This window comes from Fundulus heteroclitus, chromosome 14 (assembly GCF_011125445.2).
Source record: "Fundulus heteroclitus isolate FHET01 chromosome 14, MU-UCD_Fhet_4.1, whole genome shotgun sequence".
Taxonomy (NCBI): Eukaryota; Metazoa; Chordata; class Actinopteri; order Cyprinodontiformes; family Fundulidae; genus Fundulus; species Fundulus heteroclitus.
In genome coordinates this window covers 16,918,849-16,939,421 of record NC_046374.1, presented here as the reverse complement: position 1 = coordinate 16,939,421, position 20,573 = coordinate 16,918,849, and the positions used below count along the sequence as shown (strand labels likewise).

Below are 20,573 nucleotides of genomic sequence, written 5' to 3'. Positions count from 1 at the left end.
ACATTTTCCAAGTCTGACTATGCCTGGACAAATTAAAACAGAGTAAAAAAAGAGTTGAGTTCCCAGACCCCCCCATTATCTAAAGGATAAAAAGCTAAATATCAGAAAAATAAAAGGATATTTACCTCTATTTATCTTTAAATGTTTACCTGTTTGCTTGAGTTATTGTCAAACTCATCAGTCATTTTGATTTTTGAGTTACTGTCAGACAAACACATTCATTTAATGATCATAAAAGGATCATAAACTGTTGTTGTCGTTGTTCTTTTTCAGATCCTTTGGCATTTAATCAAAGATAATCCAGTCTAGAAGGTTTTATTGCTGGTTTAAATGATCTAATTATAATTAATTAGAACCCAGTTTCAGCACTGTGTTGCTTTGTAATTAGTGGGAAACAGCAGGTCCATGTCTAAATGGCTCCAAAAGAAGGAAGGTTTTCGAGGGGCCTAGTCAAGGTCCAGACTAAAGTCTGTGTAAAACGCTGTGGCGTCACCTTAAACTGGCCTTTCCTGCTGGAAAGCCTTCCAGTGTGGCTGAACTAAACCATTTTTTTGAAAATAGCTCCTCCCCAGTTACGGACTCACAGCCAGGACTCAGTTTTTGGGTTATTTGGGTCAATACCTTTGTTCCACATAGGGTCAGGCTGATGTGGATACATTTTTCCTTTAAAAAGTGAAAGCTTTGAAGTTAATACTCTCTTGATGACCTTGAACATTTAAATTTGACACACAAGCCCCTTCCCGAGTGGGGAAGGACTGCCTCATAAATAAATACGAATAATAATTGCTTTATTGTCCAGCCATTGGGAAATTTGGGTGTGACAGTGGCAAATCAGACAGTTACACACAATTATAGCAATGAAATTAAAAATAAGGGAAGAAGAAAAAAAGAGCAAATCGGTCTAATCTAAAATTAGCTCTAAATAAACACCAAGAGTAGAAGATAAGGGTAAATACCAGAGTAAATATTGAAAAAAAAAGGGGGGGGGGGACTCCAGCCTATTTACATTTCAACCTGGAAAGACTCACGCAGACAGAAGATGCAATTAGAAAGATTTATTGACATAAATCAGAAAGTTCTTTGGTGCTCAGACACTAGCAGAAGATGCAAAAGATGCAATTGTCTGAGTTTGGATGATCATTTTAGGATTAGGATTAGTGAAGTCTTCCTCCAAGGGTCCGTACACTGGTGGTGGAGGCCAGAGGAGATAAGGAAGTGGAGTCTGTGAAAGCGGAGGAGGAAAAGGGGTGAAGGTGGGTCGAAGCTCAGCTGAAGATCAGGAGAGTCTGTGTATGGAGGGTTTTATAAGCAAAGCCTTGCAGGATGTTTGGTTGAGGAAAGAAGAGGACTTGGTGCAGATTGGCTGGATTGCAGGTGCGTAACGAGACGTCAGGGAACCGGTGAGTTTTCCAGTCTGAATTTTTTATCTAAACTCCACAACACACAATAATAGAATATACCATATTTACATAATGTACAATAATAGTAATTAAGCTTAAAGCGTTAGCGAAGCTCAAACGTACACAACCTCAAATTAAAGCAAAATTATTTTAAAAATATGGAGTTTCTGTTGATACTGATGACCCAAACATTTCTTTACTTTTGAATACAAGTTGCGTGCTCGCAGCCTGACATTTAGGCGTTAAATCCCCTAATTCTCATCTTCCCACTGACTCAAAGTTAAAGTGAAGAGTGGCCGAGCACCGGACCGGTCAACAATGTCCACCCGTTAACATTTGAGTCACATCGGGTCCATAACAGCAACCGCACAGCATGCGGCTGTCAGGTTGTGATGGGACCCCTGCGAAGCGCCTGCTAATTACGACAAACACAATCATCTTAATCGCCTTAAAGCTCGGGCAGCTTTAATGTGAAATTTAAAGATACTGCAGTATGTGTTTAAATCATCCAGAGTCAATGTCTGTGGACTTATATGTTTTGGGGTTCCTGGTTAAAGATGACCTTCTTCACGCCACCTCCTCCCCTCACAACCAGCCGTCTCCACCAATCACACGCCTCTGTTGACTCAAGGATGAGGAGGGGATTGAGGACGAAGATCATTTATTTATGGGACCCGCACATCTCTGTCCTACATCACCTGGCTTGTTGGAGTCAGGCCAGAGTTTGGACAGGTTCAGGGTCTTTGGGACGGTGCTGACTGGCTGAGGTGAAGATGCTGTGCTCTCTGATGCAGGTACTTGTGGTGGCGTTGTGTTCCTCCGTGCTGGTGGTCCACGTGGGCGCTGCTCCACAGATGAACGAACTGACACAAGCCCTGCAAGAAGACTTTATGAGTGAAAAGGTGAGTTCACCAACCAAAAGGTCTGTTTTGGTTCATTTGACCCTTAGAAGATCCTATAGGCACCATTTCTAAAACTTTATTTTGAAATTATATTGGCTTAAATGTGACAGATAATGTGCGGTTTTAGAAATGTTCAGAATAAGCCTCAGAGAGTTAAAAACATAACAACTAATTTGTTTTGAAGTACATACATTATTGTACATTTGGTAAAACTCTGTCCAACATCTCTTTTAATCTGAATATCCTGGTTTTAATGACAGTAATGTATTTTTTTCTTATGTTGTAAATTTGCCCTTATTGTACACTGTATTATTTATATATACATATTTTTATCCGTGTGTACGTGTATGCAACCGTTTGGCTGTGACTATGCTGCTGGGACACCTAAACCCCCCCTATGATGGAAAATAGAGGATTCTATCCCATTGAAAGTAATAAAAAAAATATGAAATATGGATGATGTATAAGGTCACTTGGTAATAAAGGTGGATTTTTTTCTTTCTTATTACAGGAGAAAGTAAAAAATTGCTTTCAAGGGAAAAAGCTTTTTTCATTAAATCTTATTGTAAAGTATAAAGTCACTAGCTCACACAAGGCATGCCTGTCACTTCACAAGTCTTTGCAGCAGACTTATTTTTGACTTACTGATCATTTTTCCACTTTATCTTTTAAACTGTTATTTTCACAGTTTTCTTGTGGTTTTATCTTTAATCGTAAAACGGTTAAACGGCAACAGCATCAAAAAAAAAACTTTTATGTTTTTGCCAAGTGACTAATGCTAATAGACCCCAATAGAAAACACCCACTTGGACCGATCCATTTTTAAGTCTGTCCACCAGATGGCGCTACTTTTCTCCTAATTAAAAGCTAACTTGTCAAACTATTTGCTGTTTTCTCCCAGGAAGTCTGGTAGCTACAGAGACTTGTGCTTGTGTAAAATGTAGCTGAGGAATTTTTTATTTTTTTTTTTAAATAAGGTTTTCAATAAATGCCTGAGAAACTATGTTAAACAATATTTAATGCTGCTTTAAAGTGTTAAAATCTCCAAATTATTTTATAGGAATAGGCAGAGATAGTTTCAAAAGAGTTTTAGAAAGTATGAACGCATCATATTTTTACTGATTTTTATTTTTCAGAGATTAGGAATCTCACTTTTCTTGTCTTTAGAAACTCAGGTGAGTTTTATTTTTTTACTTGATTCCGCAGAATAAATGATGCACCGACTTCATTGTTGCTGCCAAACATCTGGACAGCTCAGGGGATGTTGACTATAATCAAATTACTTATTGAATTATATTTAATGGATCTTTTTTTTTTTGTATTTTTGTGTCCTTTTTATATGAAACGCACCATGTCAACATACTGGAGTAAAAAAAAAAAAAAAAAGGTTCTCCATATATTGTCTTTGATTGATGTGTCTAAAAAGGAAAAATTATAACATCTTTTCCAGTTTACTGGGAGCGGCCATCGATTGTCCTTGGGACATCTGGTGTTTTTATTTTTTTCCAACCTAACATTGAAGAAAAATATTAATAAAATAAATATTCCTGCTGCTAAGCACTGACTCCTCTAAAGGCTTAATAATTACAGGGCCTTAGAATGTATTTTCTTACTATTAAAGGTGTAATATCTCCCATTCTGATACGTCTGTTTTAGGTGCCAGTAGTTTTAAGAACATGTATGTCGTTAACTCCATTTCATGGCTCTGTTCTCCATCAGGATCTTACCGACCTGCTCCTCCTGAGGTTCATGTCCGAACTGATGGCGTCCGGAGGAGAAGAGCTGCACCACGAGCTGGAAGAGGATGAGTTCGGAGGAGGCAGGGAGAGGCTGACGAGACGACACATTCGCTTCGCCCACAGAGCGCGCAAAGCAGGCTGCCGAAACTTCTTCTGGAAGAGTTTCACCTCGTGTTAGGGCGAGGCACGATAGGACTTTTAAATTTATCCTTTTTTAAAGGATAAATCCTCTCCTGCATTTAGAGCAAATGGCAGCACAGTAACAAGTACACGGAGGTTTAGCCGCTACCAATGAGCGGTGTCTTAAGAAGCTGTTATTATTCATTTATTCTGTCAACATGTTTGCTGTCATCATCTCAATTGTATAATTCAACATATTTAAAATCTGCTGAAATTAAAGAGTCAGAAATTACCTCTTATCCTTCATTCGCTACGTCAGGTAAAGCCATATATTATTATAGGAGCCTGGGAAATAACCTAAATGCATGTGTGTTCTTACAAAGCAACTAATGCACTAATAATATGAATTAGGCTAAACATCCACCCTTCTCTGCAAATTCATGAAAAAAAAAAAACACCACAACTGCACTTTATGCGTTAACGGCATGTTTATTCAGCTCATAAACAGCCTCACGAGTGAATTTCACACTTGCAGGATCAGTTCACAACATCTTAAAAGCACACAAACAGGAGTCGGCGCGTTTCAGGACCTTAAAAAGACGTCTGAGCAAAGATGAAATGTTTACCTTAATGATCAAAAAGGTAACATACTTCACGAGGTAAAGTAACAAGAGGTCAAAACTCTGAACCGTTTTTTTTTTTCCTTTCTTAATTTTAGCTAAATTCACAGTCAACCAAGTTTACAAAACAGGATTATTGTGAAACTGAAATGAAATCCTTGAGGTAAGGCTTTCAAATTCGTAGCCCTTTAGGTTTAATATGTACAAAAGAAAAAAAGATTTTACACTTCATACTGAATATCGACATTTTTTGAGTCGTGGACATATGTTAGCATCCGGGTACAAAACATTTTCTGTATTTTCTTTATGATTTGTGTTCTTTAAAGCAACCCAAACTGTACAGAAGATGCGTTATACGACCTGCAGCACAGCCTCCCATGGTAGCCGAGACGCTCCCATCAGCCAGTCTAGACTCACGCCTCAATGTCGATGAATCAAAAAAAGTCGTGTTTGGAGCAACTTGCTATTTTAGAAATTCAGATAAATATCTTAGAAAATAATACAAAACTATATGAACTAGGCATGGGCCGGTTTTTATAAAGTTATTGCTTCAAAATAAGTGTTGTGTCTATAGTTTACATTCTTTTCAATGGAAAAACATGACTTCTCCAGCTGTCTGGACCATAGAGCCATGACCCTCCCCCACCTGTTGCTGCTGCTGTTGCTGCTGCTGCTATGTTTCCCCTTGATTACAAGGAAGGCATATTTAGCCACAGGAAAACTTTTCCAATTATGAAAAACCCAATTAGTCCTGCCGTGGAAACCAGGGGAGCGCCAACCAGTCGCTCTAATCAGAGTAACGTGTTTTAAAAAAATGCAGCTGGTAATATTGAGACAGCCTGACTGATTGATCAGATCGTTATACGTCCAGTGTCACGCCAGAAAACTGCAGGCGGCTAAAAGGGGAGGATATTCTAAACAGTAAGCAACTTTAATTGGAAATTACTACCAAATTTAGCTCAAGATATTTGATCAAGTGTTTGAAAATCAAACAAAATAAATGTTGCAGACATCATTTTAACCGTAATAATTCATATATGATTTTGGCAGCAGTAGGATAAGTTATTGCTTTTTGCTGCTTATCTGTAGGTTAAATTTTCGTGTTTTATGTTTTTGGAACGAAGCCTTTGTATTTTTAACCAAGGTTCAACCGTCATGAGTCTCACAGCAGCCCATGCCTAGAGTGGAGCTACACTGTTGTTGCCCTCGATTAATAAGCAGATCCCACACCTTGCCTTTGCTTTAAAAGGCAAGGTGTGGGATCTCTGCAGAAAAGCGGTGCTAAGCACAAATAATACTGTCGCTGCAAAGCCTGCGTAGTGCAAGGATAAACAATCAACCTCACGGGCCTGAAATAAAAAGCCATTTCCAGGGTTCTCCTTTCACTGGGCTTTAACTTTGACGTTAATCCTACCAGGAAGCAACAAATAACCCTTTAACCCATATAGAGCAGGAATTCACTTAACATTTCTGTAGAGACAGGTGCAGACGAGCGGGTTTCGCTCTTCATGGCACATCTGGGAACTCGTGAGTTTTTACGGACGTGACCTACTCCCTGTTCTCCTTTGGAAGACCGAAGCGTTCGTCATTGCACCGTTTCTGACCATAACAGGCGCGGATCAGCAAAACCGTATCAAACACAAGCAAAGATCAAAGCAATAGTGTTTTTTTTTTTATATATAAGACATTCGATGACAAAAGATAATTTTACAAGCTAAATGACACGATCAAGTGGAGGGACAACAATCTGTCCCAGAGTGTTTTAGTGCTTCCTAAAAGCTAAATGAGTGAAAACTGGTTGCTTTTTTTTTTTTTTACTGCACATTCTTCTCGTCTACATTTGATCTATGAGGTTTACTTCACTGCTCTAGAGGCTTTCACACCAAAACCAGTGCGTTATGTACAATCACAGCATTACGCTGCACTCTGTGCTTTTATTTTAATAATATGCAAACTGTGAGGCAGTTCAGTTCTTTGATAGCGTTTTACAAAAATACAGGCTTATTTTTCTTATTGGGTTATATTTAAAACAACCGATTATTATAACTAGTGTGTCCTGAAACCGTGGCGTCCCAATGGATGCTGTTCATGAGGTGATTTTTATGTTAAAAAAAAAAAAAAAAAAAAGCGAGACATAATTGGTACCAAAAAGGGAGAGTGGAGCCCAAGCTGCCTGCAGGTCAGGCCACCGTCGTACTAATCTGAGCTAAACATGATTGACAGCGCAGCAAAAAACAACAAAAAGATGGCGATAGATGGGATTTCCCTGCACTACCGACCGTCAGCAACAATGAAGTAACAGAGGGATCCGGATGCAGACAACAGAGAAAAACAAAAATAACTAAAGGGGGAGACGTTTGTGCCGTCAGTGACGCCCTGACCGGGTTTGGGTCTGCAGATGTGAAGGAGGCGGGAGGAGGAGGCAGGAGACCCGCTAGCAGTCGGTGGAGATTTTGGCGGAGAGGTCCTGGATGCGGCGGGCGCTGCAGCTCTTACACAGGATGTGTCCGTCCAACGGGTAGCAGCCCCGGCCTTCGCCTTCAGACGACAGCAGCAGGCCGCATTCCTGGAGGAGACAGACATCTGGGTCACTTTGAGTCAACGGGGGTCCAGTTCAAACCCAGAGGCTTAGTTTACACTATGGAGTCATTAATTAGCAGGAATGTCGAATCAAATGCTGCGTTTCACTGATGAACTCAGAGCAGAGAAACGACAACTTGACTGATTTTACAGAGATAGATAAACTGGAAAGTAATGTTGATTTTCTTTCATCCACACATGATGAAGATTACACAGACTGAAATATATTCATTCACCTCCCATAAAGTTTAATGTAGAAATTCGGCTCAGTATTTGACGGCTCTTCTTATCACAGACAGTAGAATTCATTTCAACCATCTAATGTCAGGAAAATTTAATTAAATATTAAATTCAAGATGTGTTCAATGTGTCAACATCTGATCTTTTTTTATAAAGTGGCCTAAATGCATAAACAATAAATAAAGACGGCAACAGAAAAGTATTTTCTGCCAAGGAAAAATTAGGACAGCCTACTCCCTAAATAGAGAATCGTAATGAGATCCAGATCTGGACTTCTGATTCAGTCCAGGACTTTTCTTTATCCTGAATCAGTCCTTGGTGGGTTTATTGGCGTGTTTTGAGTCATGGTCATGTTTCAGGGTCCAGTTCTGCTTCAGCTTTAAAAGCAACAGTCCGGCCTTTAGGAGAGCGACAGTTTCCTTCTAACACTGTAGTCTCTTTCTGACTGCACAGCCAGCACTTTCATATCAGTGGCACCAATACGCTGCCCTGTGCTCAGATTTTAGGAACTTTTAGCATCATGCGGTTCTTCTTCTTCTGTAAATCTGCTTAGACGGCCAGATTCAGGCCTACCTGCTGTCATTCTCTTGTAGATAATGTTCTACTCAGTCAACTGGTAGATTTTTTTACGCTTTTGAGACTCCTTGATTTCCCCTATGGGACTCATTAGCTGTTGACCCTACAGAAACTATCTAGGCTATGTTTAAACTGGTGCCACAAAAAAAAACCAGTACATTTACATGAAATCTTGTCAAATACTCAGCAAAGGATTAAGCTGGAAGCCTTTAGGTGGCAATAAAATGCATGTAGTCGAGGTTTAGGTTAAAAAAACCAACCTCTAACCAAATATTACAAATTTTCATGGATATTTTTGAGCTTGTATTGATTAGAGAAAATCAACAAGTCATTAAAAATGTTTACTTGTTTATTGTATAATGATTCCTCCCTAAAAAGAAGGACTGCTTCACATCTATCATGGTAATGATAGATGTGAAGGATACCAGATCTTCTTACACGTTAGCGTTGATGTTTTCCACCTACGACAGCCGACTCACCTCGCAGACGTAGCAGTGAACGTGGAAGCTGCGGTCGAGCGCTACGATCCTGACGGTCTCCTCCTGGCCCGCTTCGGGCATGATGGGCTCGCCGCACACAGAGCAGCGAGGGGCGTACTTCCTGTCAGAGAGAGCAGCGTCGAAAAGTCAAAGCGGCTGCAGGAGATCCGAGGCGGCGTGGTGCGCGCCGCGGCGTACCTGTGGAAGTCGTCTATGCAGTGTATCTGGGACGTGGCGTCCACGGTGAACGGCACCCCGTCCAAGCAGCAGTTGCAGACGACGCAGGTGAAGCAACGGGGGTGGTAGGCTTTCCCCATGGCCCGCAGGATCCGGTCCAGAATGGGCTTGGAGCATTTGGAACAGCGCTCCAACGTGCTCTTAGAACAGAAACGAGGAGAGAAGACAATACAGCAGAAGCACCAGAAATAATAAACCTCCTCGCCGGTTCCTCCACTTACAATGTAACAGCTCTCACAGTAACTCTTCTTGTCGAGGGCGTAGAAGGGCTGCCCCCGCAGGCGGGCGTGGCAGGTGATGCACGTGAAACACTCCACATGGAAGACCTGCTCCATCGCGATGCAGCCGCTGCCGTCGCCGACCACGTTATCCCCGCAGCGAGCACAGCGACCTGCGCAGAGAGACACAATTTATCACCACTTTGAAGACTTTTGTACAAGAAAACTTTAAAAAGGAGCTGTGAGTAATACTGACACCCTGTGGCTCAAATTGGTACAACAGCTTGCCAATCAAAACAATCTAACATGCCGTTTTGAAACGGTGTGTTGCTGTTAAGAATCTTTACTCCCACAGGATAAGTACATGATGTTGTATTCTGCTCTATTTCTGGTCCGCTTCTCTTACTGGCTTCCATGTTTGCAGGCTGCTGCTCTTTTGCCAAAATAAAATACCAAATGCTGCGCTCTGCTTTAGGAACGTTGGGAACTCTCATATGATTGGCTCAGGAACCAGGAAGTAAACACGAGCTACACTCTGAACCGAAGTTGTTCCGGACCGTAACTCTAGGTTTGAAAGGAAACACCCACAGGTGCTGGGTTCCAGGTTCTAAGTGTTCACTTATATACGGAAAGCCCGTAATTTATTATTTTTTTCTTCACTTTCTTTTCTCAGGTATCACTTTACACATGTCAGCTTAAATAATAATACATATGATTTAGCAATGGCATCAAGGTGTTACTCTTGATGCCATTGCTAAATCATATTACTCTTGTATCTGTTACACTATGTCCGTTGGTTGTGCTGTTCTTTTTCCATCTCTCTTTCCAGGTGATGAAGTAGACGGAAGACGTTTTATCATTCTTTCCCTTTTATTTCTTCTTTCTTTCTTTCACCTCTTGTTTTTTCTCTTCTTGTTCTTCCTTTACTCTCCTACTTTCCCATTGTAGCGTCCATATAATTTGAAATTCTCCCCGCAGGAATCATAATAAAACTATTTACATGCATAAATCAGTGAAAGCTGATTGCTCCACTTGTGAAAGTAAAATCTGTCGAGCTCTATTTGGCATTAAGACATTCATTTTATTGCCACATTGCTAGACAGGACCCTGGGGGGGGAAAAAAGGTTTGAAAGAAGAAAAACTCCACTAAGACATTGTTGATGGAGAGGACCGATTGTTTATAGAGAATGTTACTTACTGTCCTGGGTGACAAATGAGAATGATTTAGGTTGCTTTTACAGTAAATATCTTTCTTATTGCTCCTTTAAGCTTTACAGAAAGCGTCAAAGAAAAATATTAGAAAGAAAACCACATTTCCTCTTGTGTTCGTACCAAAATAGTCCTCTGCAGGCGGATGGTTCATGTCATACACCAGCTTCTTGGTGAGCCGATCCAGCTCCTCCTCAGGCCTCGTCGATGCTGCCCCCTGCTGGATAAAAGAGGAAACACAAGAACATTTAAAATCAAATGGCTTCTACTAACTTCCCACTTCAAGATTCAAGACTTTTCCAAGCTCTAATTTATAGATTTTGCTGATGGATTTATAACATTCAAGATGTTTTACTAGAAAAGATTTACCAAAAATGTTACAAATCAATGCTTATATTGGATTCTGATTTGCCAGCAGAGAAGAAGGGGCTTTAGCGCCGCTTATTTTGGGTACGCATAAACAAACTTAGATCAGCTCAATTTATAAATCTACATCACTTAGCTTTATCAAATCCTGACCTTACTATCCAACATTAAATAAAAGACACTGCAACAATGCCTAGAATTTTGTTCTTTATGTTTTAAACCAGATTAAAAATCCCTAAGAACAACGAGGCAAATAACCAAATTGTGAAAGGCTGATCCAAGAATAAACACGTGGAAGTCGTTACCTTGCTGGACTGATAAGGCGGCGTCTGGGCCGACGTCTGGGCTGTCTGGGTCTTCTCGATGCCCCTCTTGGACAGTGCAACCTGGTTAACTCTTCCTCCAGACCCCAAGCTGTTGCCCTTGTAGCCCCCGTCAGAGTGCAGCTCCTGGACCTGCGAGGCGAGGTGTGGAGGGTACCAGCCCTGCGGACCCGTCTGCTGGTTCTGGGCCGGCGGCCGCGACACGTGCTGCCGAGGCGGGGGCGGGGTGTAAGCCTGCTCGGCCTGCCTCCCCGTCTGAGAGTAGGTGACGGGCTGCGCGGTCTTGACCTGAACGCTGAACCTGGGCCCGGTGGGCGTGGAGGCGGTGGTGTAGGAGGCCGGGACGGGCTGCGGGTAGGGCTTAGGCGGGGAGTAGAAGTCCTGCTGGTGGGAGTACTGGGGGGTCTGATGCTCGCCGGGATACGGAGGGGCGGGGTGATACTGACTCTGGGGGTGGGAGCTGTAGCCCATGGACTGCCGAGCCTGAGCCGGGGCGGCGCCCTGACGCGCAGATTTGTAGGGATCCCCTGAGATGTATTTGTTGTAAGGCACGTTGTCATAGAGCTGAGAGGAGGCACAGCATCACAGTTAGAGCCTCGTGGCACACGCACCAACTCACTAATGAAACACAACCCAATTTACAGGGATGGAAACAAATATTCCAGACCCTGCAGATAGCAAGTCTGCTTACTTAAATAAGTACGTTTCATTTTATTGTGACGAACTGATCAAATACCAGGGGAAAAAAATAAATGCATAGGTGGTAAAAACTTCTGAATAAAGCAACAGTTTGATCCTCGTCAGAAATCTGGCACACAGGAGCCCATGTGGCACATGAAAAATCAGCCAATTAAAGGTATTCCTAACTCATAGGAGGCACGCTTCAATGAATTAAACATCAAAGTAGGGCTGGACGATATAGAAAAAAAGCTTAGATTAAAAAAAATAAATAATGCTAATTGGTCGATATCGATATTTATTGAAAATATTTAAAACCATATTTTATGTGCAGCTCTGCCTGGACATTTTATGATATTGCTAAATGATTTAATTTTAATAAAGAACACAAACACGGAATTCCAATTGAATCTTTATTTAACCAACTTTTTTAGCAATAACAGAATTTTTTTAAAGAAAATAACTTAAGAGACCTGAATTATGTTATTAAATACTGATAAAAGAATAAACTAAGGTGACCAGTAAAATGACCAAAATAAATATACCAAATAAATAAATAAAATAGCCTATTTAGGTGGGTTAGGGTTTTATCACAAAGTAGGGAGCCCAGTTTAGCTGCTATACCTGCTTTGTTTTGGAAGAACTTCCAGAAGATTCCTCCGAAGACGCGGAGTCACGCGGGGCTGCACAGCTCGGGTGTGAGCGGTTTACGTGATGAAACAAGTTGGTTACGTTACCAGACTTTGTTTTTACCGGTTCCTTGCAGGTTTTACAAATCACTGGTTTATTTCTGTCAGACTGGTGAACTAGTAAAACCCCGTTTTGGGACAATTTCCTCCGCCGCTTCTTGCTGTGACATATTCACGTGCTCTGTGTTGTGGTTTGAGAGGGCGGAGTTTTGTGACGGCGTGCCTGGGTCCGCGATTACGATTGGTCGAGAGGAAGTAGCGACTGTAGCATCAACTAATATGATAGGCTGAAAGGAAGGAAGGAAAACTGTTTGTATATCGAACTTTTATCGACCCTATTTTTTCCTATCGTGCCACACGTCTATCGATCGATATATATTGTTATTGAATTATCGTCCAGCCCTACATCAAAGAGATATTTTTCCAGTTGTTTACGTAAAAAATGAAACTAATATTCTAAGGATTGATTAACTTCCTCGTCATATTGGCTGCCATGAGATTTCTTGGCCAACGGGCCAAACTTATAAAAATGAGTAGAGGTTAAAACGCTACTTTGACCCGAGTTCATTGTTTGAATCTAACCAACCATACCTGGGCGCTGGAGTCCTGTGGGTGGCTGTCCAGATCGGCCAGCATGGAGGTGAGGGAGTCGATGTCGGCATCGATCTTGGTGTGGTAGTTGCCGGGTTTTTCAGGACCACGATGCTAAAAAAAACAAAAAGAAAATCAATGAAGTGAGGTTAATTTATAGCTGAAAAGATCTAATAATTTAGAGCTTTTGTCTGAGTCAACAGCCAAAATGTTCAATCTGTGTCGACGAATGAATCAAATATTCCCATATTTTCTGCTTCTTTAGTGTTGACAAAACCTTTGTTGTTCCGCTGTCAAATTATACAAATGTCAGACTTTTAAAATTCTTAAGAGTTCAAATAAAGGGGAGTTGTGACTTGATTTCCATGTAGTTCTTCATTGCTAAATCTTCACAGATGCAGTTGAGATTCCTTTCAATTAATGCTCCTCTTTGCTGTGTTTTTGAGCTTTACAAATAAACCCCTCTACACAATTATTAGCTTCCCCAGTAAAGATGAGAACATTCAAACAACTAATTTCACTGCAGTATCATAATGTCACACTGAAGAAAATTGGGCTAAAAACATGAAATTAGAGTTTTTTTATATATACTAATTAGCCTGCTATACAAATCCCTTATCAGAACAACTAGCATCACATTTCCCAGTTTTCTTGTTTAGTTTTTTTTTTCTTTTTTAAAACACAGGATTCGGGTCTAAGGGTGAGATGAGGCGTGGAAGAACGTTGATCTGCCCGCATGTTTCAGATCAGTATCCCGAGACACAACGACGACCCATGCTCAGTTTTTACGGCAGTGTGTGCCACCTTTATTTATGTATGTAGTTTAAAATGTTAACCTTAACCCTTTTTATTATCCTTTTTAATCTTAAGTACACAGGTTCCTTGTAATGATTTGTTGTGAGGGGACATCTATACTTCTTGAAGTTTGGATTTCCGGCTACGACTCCAGGACCTTTGGAAGAGAAACGGCCCCAGAGCATCACGCCCTCCACCATACCCAGCAGTGGACACGACCAAACCGAGTCTCATTTCACCAAACATCCTGCTCAACATCAAAAGTAAATACTTGAACTTATTGTAGCGGAAAGTTGGATTTTTTTTTTTCTCCAAACCTTCCAGAGTCAGATCTTTCTGCTGCAATAAAAATATATGCGCACTTTAAAGCTTTTTTTCCCCACACATCTTTACCAGGGGTGCTAATAAATGTTAAGTCACTCAGAGCTGTTGAGGAAAACATGCAGAGGGTCACCCACCATCATGTCGTAGCTGTCCATGTGAGCGCTCCAGCTTCGGTCCTCTGTGGGGCCACGGGGAGGGGAGTAATAGTGCTCGCTTGATGAATGATGAACGGGCCCACCTGGAGTTAGCACAATAATAAAAATGTTATAGGGGTGTCTGTATACGACTGTACACTTAAAAAGGTGCATAGCCACGTTATTTGACTATTTATACGTCAGTAGCTCACTCTGGTTGCATACAAAGTTTGTTATGAAAGATTATCACATCCTGTTGGCGTATTAGTTGTTATTTTGGTGTTTTATGCTTTATTTTTGCTTAATTTGTTAGTAAATAAAGCCTTTTTTGTTTATTTACAATTTTAACGGAAGTATGTACTGCGTATGTGCAACAGGCATTAAAACAAGGAAGCGGCTAACGGCACTTAGCATCTCTCTGCGGAACAAACAAAAAAAAGTTCATGAGTGAACAAAAGTGCAAAACATATATGACTCCAGGAGGGAAAAGACTGGGATGTCGCTGGGAATCCGGTCTGAACGTTGGTGTTCACTGAAGCGAAAGCTAAACCTGGCGAGTCTCAGGTGTGACCGCAGAGTTGACCGACGTGAGTAAATGTTCTGAAATGAGGCTCTGAAAGTTGCTGTAGATCATTTTATTCATTTAAATAACGGTTGGTCTTCGATCACGCTAAGCTGCCGCTTTATTGCAAAACATTGCAGAGGGTCAGGCTCTGTCCGGCATCATTTCCAATTGATTTATAAATTAAATCAGCGTTATGACAGTTCTGTGATACTGTCACTAGATGGCGCCACGTCTCTTTATACTTGTTCACCGCGCCTGAGAGCGAATTATTTTTCTTCTCAAATAGGACCATCAAAGCACTATTAAGATGGAGGCTTGGTGTAAATAACTTTATTTTATCATGATCAAAATGTTTTTGGTCTTTTTTTATAAGCATATTACCTGGCTATATACCATTTAATTCAGCCAGTTCTTGTTTAACGTCTGTAAAGTTCTGGGTTTAAAATGAAAAGGCTGTGAAAATTTTCAGATAATTCCAGTTATTTTGTTTCAAGTTAAAGAGGAAGAGGTAGAAGAAAAAAAAAGAATAAATGACATCTTGTGTTGCTGTAATCTGTAAAACCGGAGCCGTTCGGTTCTTCCTGAGTTTAAAACACAGAAATCAAAATGAGAAACTGTGAAAGTGAGAGGAGGAACCAGAAACTAAAAGAACCAGAGGATTGTGACCTTGGACTGAAGCCGTGTATCCTCCACTAATCAGACTGCATTTTTTCCTTCAGGAACGCATTTCAACACAATCAACAGAGGACAAAAAGGGAACTATGACTCAAACTAAAATGTTTACCTGTTTAAACGGAGAACAGATTTTATTGTTGCACTGTGAAAACATTTACAGACTTGTCAGAGCCCGGTTTCCTTTACTCATCGGCCCAAACGGTGTTCTTTGTTAAAAACATCCTCTTTGTCACTGCTCTAAACGATTACCAAGCAGAGTCAGGGTTAGTCATGGTGGCGCCTGGTGGATTTTAACTTTTTCTGTTTCTTAGAAACTCTTGAAGTGGCCCGAGTCAAAGTCCAGACCTAAATTCATCGAGAATCAGTGGCAAGGCTTGAAAACTGACAGCCACGGATCGTTCGCCATTCCTGAACCTGAACAGCAAGAACAATGGGCAAACATTTCCGTCTATAGATGAAAACAAGATTCATTTTATGATAAATCTAAAAACAAAAACATTTATCACGTTCCTTGAACTTCCCAGTTGACCTAGTGTGAAAATGCTACTATAGTTCTCGATTTCCAGCTTATCGTGAACATAAATCTCCTGGTTTTGGGAAGTGCCGCGTTCTCACCTGTGGGTCCAGTCGCCATGTACCTGTTGCTCATCCCCGCGCCTCCGTTCTGGTCGTAGGCAGCGTATTTCGGCCTGAACTCGGACACGCCCTTCTTGTTGACGGTCTGGTAGATCGGTGGCCCGGCGGGGTGGGACATCTGGGGGACGGAGCGCTCTGGGCTGTCCAGGGTCCTCGGCGGCAGCCAGGTGGGACCGGACATGGCAGGATTCTGGGAGCGGACGACAAAACATCGGCGATTAACAACGATCCATTTTTCTGCCGCAACTTTACAGACAACAGAGAAGATAAACGAATGCATTTATTTTTTTCTAGCTTCAATTTTTCTATTTAAAAAAACAGCTCTGGCTTCTTGGCGTGCATCGGGTAACCAATGGAAACCGCAGGATGCTGCAGGGTTTGTTTGCTATGGTAACAGGAGACAGACTGAACATTAGAGACTGAAAACAAGAGGAAAAGAGCAATGGGTCTAATACTTTAGAGGGGGGGGGCATACATGAAACCCTTCTGATCCAGAGAAACACAAGCAGGTGTTAATCCACAATAGTTATTGTGTTTGGGTGTATCACGTATTTCCAAATGAAGTTGAGGCGAGCCGAGACAGGAAACCTTCTGCAGTGATATTTATCCGTGAACATGTGAACACCTGGCTCTTAACAATGTGTCATTGGGAAGGAGGGGGGGGGGGGGAATAAAAGCCAACAGCTGACTCGCAGCTGAAGCCTCAGGATGCAACCATTATATAAAAAGTCACACGGTTCAAAAAACAATGAGCGTGCAGAACAAAATGTTATCAAGCAGAATCAATCACATGGGTTGTCTTCAGTGCATAGATTCAATCCTACAGCAGAGTTTGTTTGTTTGGCTGCAGGACGACGACCGTTTCGTTTGAGGCAGGCGAAATATTCCTTTAACTCGTTTATTTTCCTGTTCGGATCAACTCTTCCCATCATTTCTGATCGGGTTCTGACGGGTCATCGATTGCCGTTTTCACACTCGAACAGACATGTATGCAAACATACTGGAGATCATGGTGGGCTTCCTGCTACAAGATTATATACTTTCCGGGGGCCTAAATTACTCCAGTTTCTCAACAAACCTCCTGAAACCCCCCGACGGACGGATGCGTAGAAAAACAGACAGATTGGCTGGAAGGACAAACAGATGGAGGGATGAATGAATGGACCGATGGCGGATGTAAAGACAGATCAATGAACAGATGGACAAACGGGTGGATTGACAGAAGGATGAATAAATGACTGGATAGACAAAAAAAAAAAAAAAAGTATGGATGGTCAGAAAAATGGACAAGATAGATTGATAGACAGACAAGAGGAGGGACGGATGGCCAGCCGGTCAAAAGGGCCGAGGATAAACGGAGAAATGGACCGATACAAAGATGAATAGGAAAACCTGATAAATGGATGACTAGACAGACAGGCTGATGCATATAAAAAAAAAAAAGGGGGGGGATGGAAAACTGGATCGAGATTAAATTAGAGGCTCCTGGTGTGGAGGAAAAAGTGAAAACTACCCAGAAAATTATAAAGTGGCAGAAGATTCCTTGTGGTCAGTAAAACTATTTGTCCATGATTCACAGATTCTGGTCTATAAGTGATTACATAATAAAACAAACAAACACGGCATGTGAAATTAAAACAGAGGTAGCATCAGCGTGGGGACATTAACCACCCACTCACGGCTGATTGCATGTGGACATGTCACCAAGCATGTGGCTAAGAGGATTACGATCACAGCCGACCTCGTATCATAAAATGTGTCTTCTCTGCCGTTTTTAAACGTCCAGCGTCTGGCCGGCTGTCGCGTCAGCGTTCACTCCCTGCAGCGTCAGCACTTTATCAGTCCGCTGTGGGAGGAGGAGTCCCCCCCCACCACCACCTCCACTTTCTCCCTGACAATTGATCCGATGGCCGCCTGAATCCGAGCGATCGCAGACGCCCAAATCCAGGGAGGGGGGGATGAATTAATCCCTGCAATTTCATCTCTGCCAGCTCTCCAGCCAGTTGTTGTTTATGCGTGACCTGCATTGCAAAGCTTAAACATTTATCCTTTATTTACTGGTGCCGCTGCCCTGCCAGGTGCCTCTTGGGGGTTTAATCTGGATAAATAAAAAAAGGTTGCTATATTTTGCTTTTGGACTACTGAGTGGAAGTGATCTTTAGGAAGTCCTCAAAAAGACAGTGGGTCCAAGAAGATCCAGGAGGACTTTCAAAATAAAGCTGCGCTCCTGTTGGGCGTTTAGGCAGCACAGAAGGACAATTTAGTAAAAAAACATTCAGCTACACGTTGTAGTTTTTGCTTCTCCTGTTGAAGATTTAGATGAATTCATGACAAACCCTTTAATTTGAAAGCAAACAGTTACGTTTAGGTGGGATCCTATAAAAAAAAACTGGTAAAAACACAAACAAGACATCTGAAACGTACAAGTGTCAAGAAATGCATCTTTAAAAAAGGGAATTTCATGTGTAAAAAATGTTACATAAAAACAAAAAAAGAAGGGGGTGTCCTACCTTTTCACAGGAACTTCACAGTCCTCGTCCTCTGGGTCTCATCTACAGGAACAGAACAGAATAAAATGGATAAACCGAGCCAAAGACAGCCCATCATCATCATCATCATCATCATCGTCAGCTCCAACATGGGGGAGCCCTGGTTACCTGCACCCAATTAACGGGCTGAACTCACCGGAAACCGGACCGTCTCTAGTTTAAAAAAAAAAAAATCACCTTATAAATCTGCCTGCGCGTCCCATTTATGCGAAACCCACGCCCCGGGAGACAGAGGGACCCACGGGGAAGGAGACGTAGTCGCAGTTAACTTTAATAGCAGCTCCGTTGACTAGTTTCCCAGCATGTTATGAAGTCGAGCAGAGCTTGTGCCTCGCCTCGCCTCGCCTCGCCCCCCCACCCCCGGGCTAACTTTCAACACGACCGACGGAGGAAACAATGCGGCAACCCACCGCCCCCGAAACCAGGCCACACAAGCGCGACCTACGGCTCCATTTAAAGCCGCACAGGTTGGTGAAAGTTATCCGGAGAAGCCACCCTCCCTTCCCCTGTGCTCGCTGGAGCGGCGTTAACCTACTTTGTCAGGGATCCGAAGGCCTTCGGCTGTAGCGGCGGAGGCAGCAGCAGCAGCAGCCGTTACTGGCTGCGTTCCCTTTAAGTGACGTCACTGACGAGGCGAGGGCGGCGTTTCAAAATAAAAGCACGCGGACATGCCATGACACGTTAGGATGTGACACAACACAACTGTACTGCCAAACTCGCTTGACAGTATGAGCTTGAAGGGACATGTCATGCTTTTTTAATGCCTACCTTTTAACAGTGAAATGATTCAGTTGTAGTTTTTATGAAGTGGTATTTTGCTTTGGTCACAATTCCTCGTTATTGTTGCTGCGCCCACAGCCCCCCAACCCTCTTCTGAGGATCATCACAGAGCAACTCATTTTGGTGTGGTCTCTTTAAATGCAAATGGAGATATTCATACCCCCACCCCCTTCCAGGTCGCAGAACATTCCCCATTCGGCCATTTTTGTGGTATGCAGGGGGACGCTGTTGTTGTGAATTGTGTGGGGTAAAAGGTAGAGTCTGCAATTTTTCCAAAAATATAAGTAAGAAACGTCAATGTTCGTTTTTGAATAACCGCACATACGCAACACCATCCTGCCTGGTTTCCGCTCCTCATGGGGATTGTGTGAAAAAAAATCTCCCAAATCCACTCTGGGCTTATTTGTTTCTACTGCAAGGTTTCCTCTTCTTCTCATTGACTTGTTCGCGGTTTGCTTCATGCTACTCTCAGCCATTTTCAAAATATGTGGTGAGAGCAGTGTAGCTACAATGAACGGCTGACACCAAAGCTAACCGGATACATAAACAGTAGAAGTGCGCCTGGGCAGCAAGCATGCGGAAACTAACAAGGAACGTAGACACACGTTGGTGTTATGTGAGCTTGTCAGAATGATTGACATGTGGGACAACCAATAGATGAGGTGATACCTTCGGAACTTGAGGGACAGAGGGGGCGTGGACAGGACAAGACATGAAGGCATCTGATTGGTTCTTTCCATTCGGACCGAATAACAGGATTGGTCAAAATGTTTACATGTCTGCAGCTTTCACAGAGATCTAATTTTTTAACCTCCTTTTTTCTGAATACATAATGTAATGACAACTTTCAAGATGGAAGGACCATTTCATCCAGTGTAACATAAAGTGTTTCTGAACAGGATTACCTACTATAGCTTTAATACTCCTAAAAACTGAACATTTTCACTTGTAGCTTTGGCATCCTTCAGCTTGGACAACAAAATTGCTGTGAAAAATTTTTAAATTTCAGATTTGCCAAATTGGTTAGCAAGAAGTCCATGATCTTGGTTACCAGCTCTGCAGCAAATACTATGAAGTAATTGTTCAAAAAACGTAATTTAAAACAAAAAGATGTACCATAACATGTTATAAAGGTATCTACACAGCAC

The 20,573-nt window shown here is 42.0% G+C and overlaps 2 protein-coding genes across 2 annotated transcripts; one reads left to right on the top strand and one right to left on the bottom strand.

The window, feature by feature from the left end:
* Positions 1-1,926: 1,926 nt before the first annotated feature.
* Positions 1,927-4,453, top strand: sst5 (somatostatin 5). Its single transcript, XM_012874746.3, has 2 exons — positions 1,927-2,302; positions 4,022-4,453. Exons 1-2 carry the CDS (start codon positions 2,174-2,176, stop codon positions 4,217-4,219), a joined length of 327 nt encoding a protein of 108 aa, XP_012730200.2. The 5' UTR covers positions 1,927-2,173; the 3' UTR covers positions 4,220-4,453.
* Positions 4,454-7,087: 2,634 nt separating this feature from the next.
* On the bottom strand, positions 7,088-19,267 carry trip6 (thyroid hormone receptor interactor 6). Its single transcript, XM_036146408.1, has 11 exons — positions 19,181-19,267; positions 18,607-18,648; positions 16,076-16,286; positions 14,221-14,324; positions 12,968-13,081; positions 10,992-11,573; positions 10,444-10,540; positions 9,115-9,284; positions 8,855-9,033; positions 8,657-8,777; positions 7,088-7,347 (listed from the first exon to the last, which is right to left on the bottom strand). The coding sequence occupies exons 3-11, from the start codon at positions 16,275-16,277 to the stop codon at positions 7,216-7,218; spliced, it is 1,701 nt and encodes a 566-aa protein (XP_036002301.1). The 5' UTR covers positions 16,278-16,286; positions 18,607-18,648; positions 19,181-19,267; the 3' UTR covers positions 7,088-7,215.
* Between the last annotated feature and the right edge of the window lie 1,306 nt (positions 19,268-20,573).

Bases quoted from the DNA above. Each gene is read 5' to 3' on its own strand.
- sst5 (XM_012874746.3), top strand. From the start codon at position 2,174: ATGCTGTGCTCTCTGATGCAGGTACTTGTGGTGGCGTTGTGTTCCTCC. The intron at 2,303-4,021 runs GTGAGTTCACCA...GTTCTCCATCAG, and splicing joins AAGACTTTATGAGTGAAAAG to GATCTTACCGACCTGCTCCT.
- trip6 (XM_036146408.1), bottom strand. From the start codon at position 16,277: ATGTCCGGTCCCACCTGGCTGCCGCCGAGGACCCTGGACAGCCCAGAG. The intron at 14,325-16,075 runs GTGAGAACGCGG...TGCTAACTCCAG, and splicing joins CATGGCGACTGGACCCACAG to GTGGGCCCGTTCATCATTCA. The intron at 9,034-9,114 runs GTAAGTGGAGGA...TTCTGTTCTAAG, and splicing joins ACTGTGAGAGCTGTTACATT to AGCACGTTGGAGCGCTGTTC.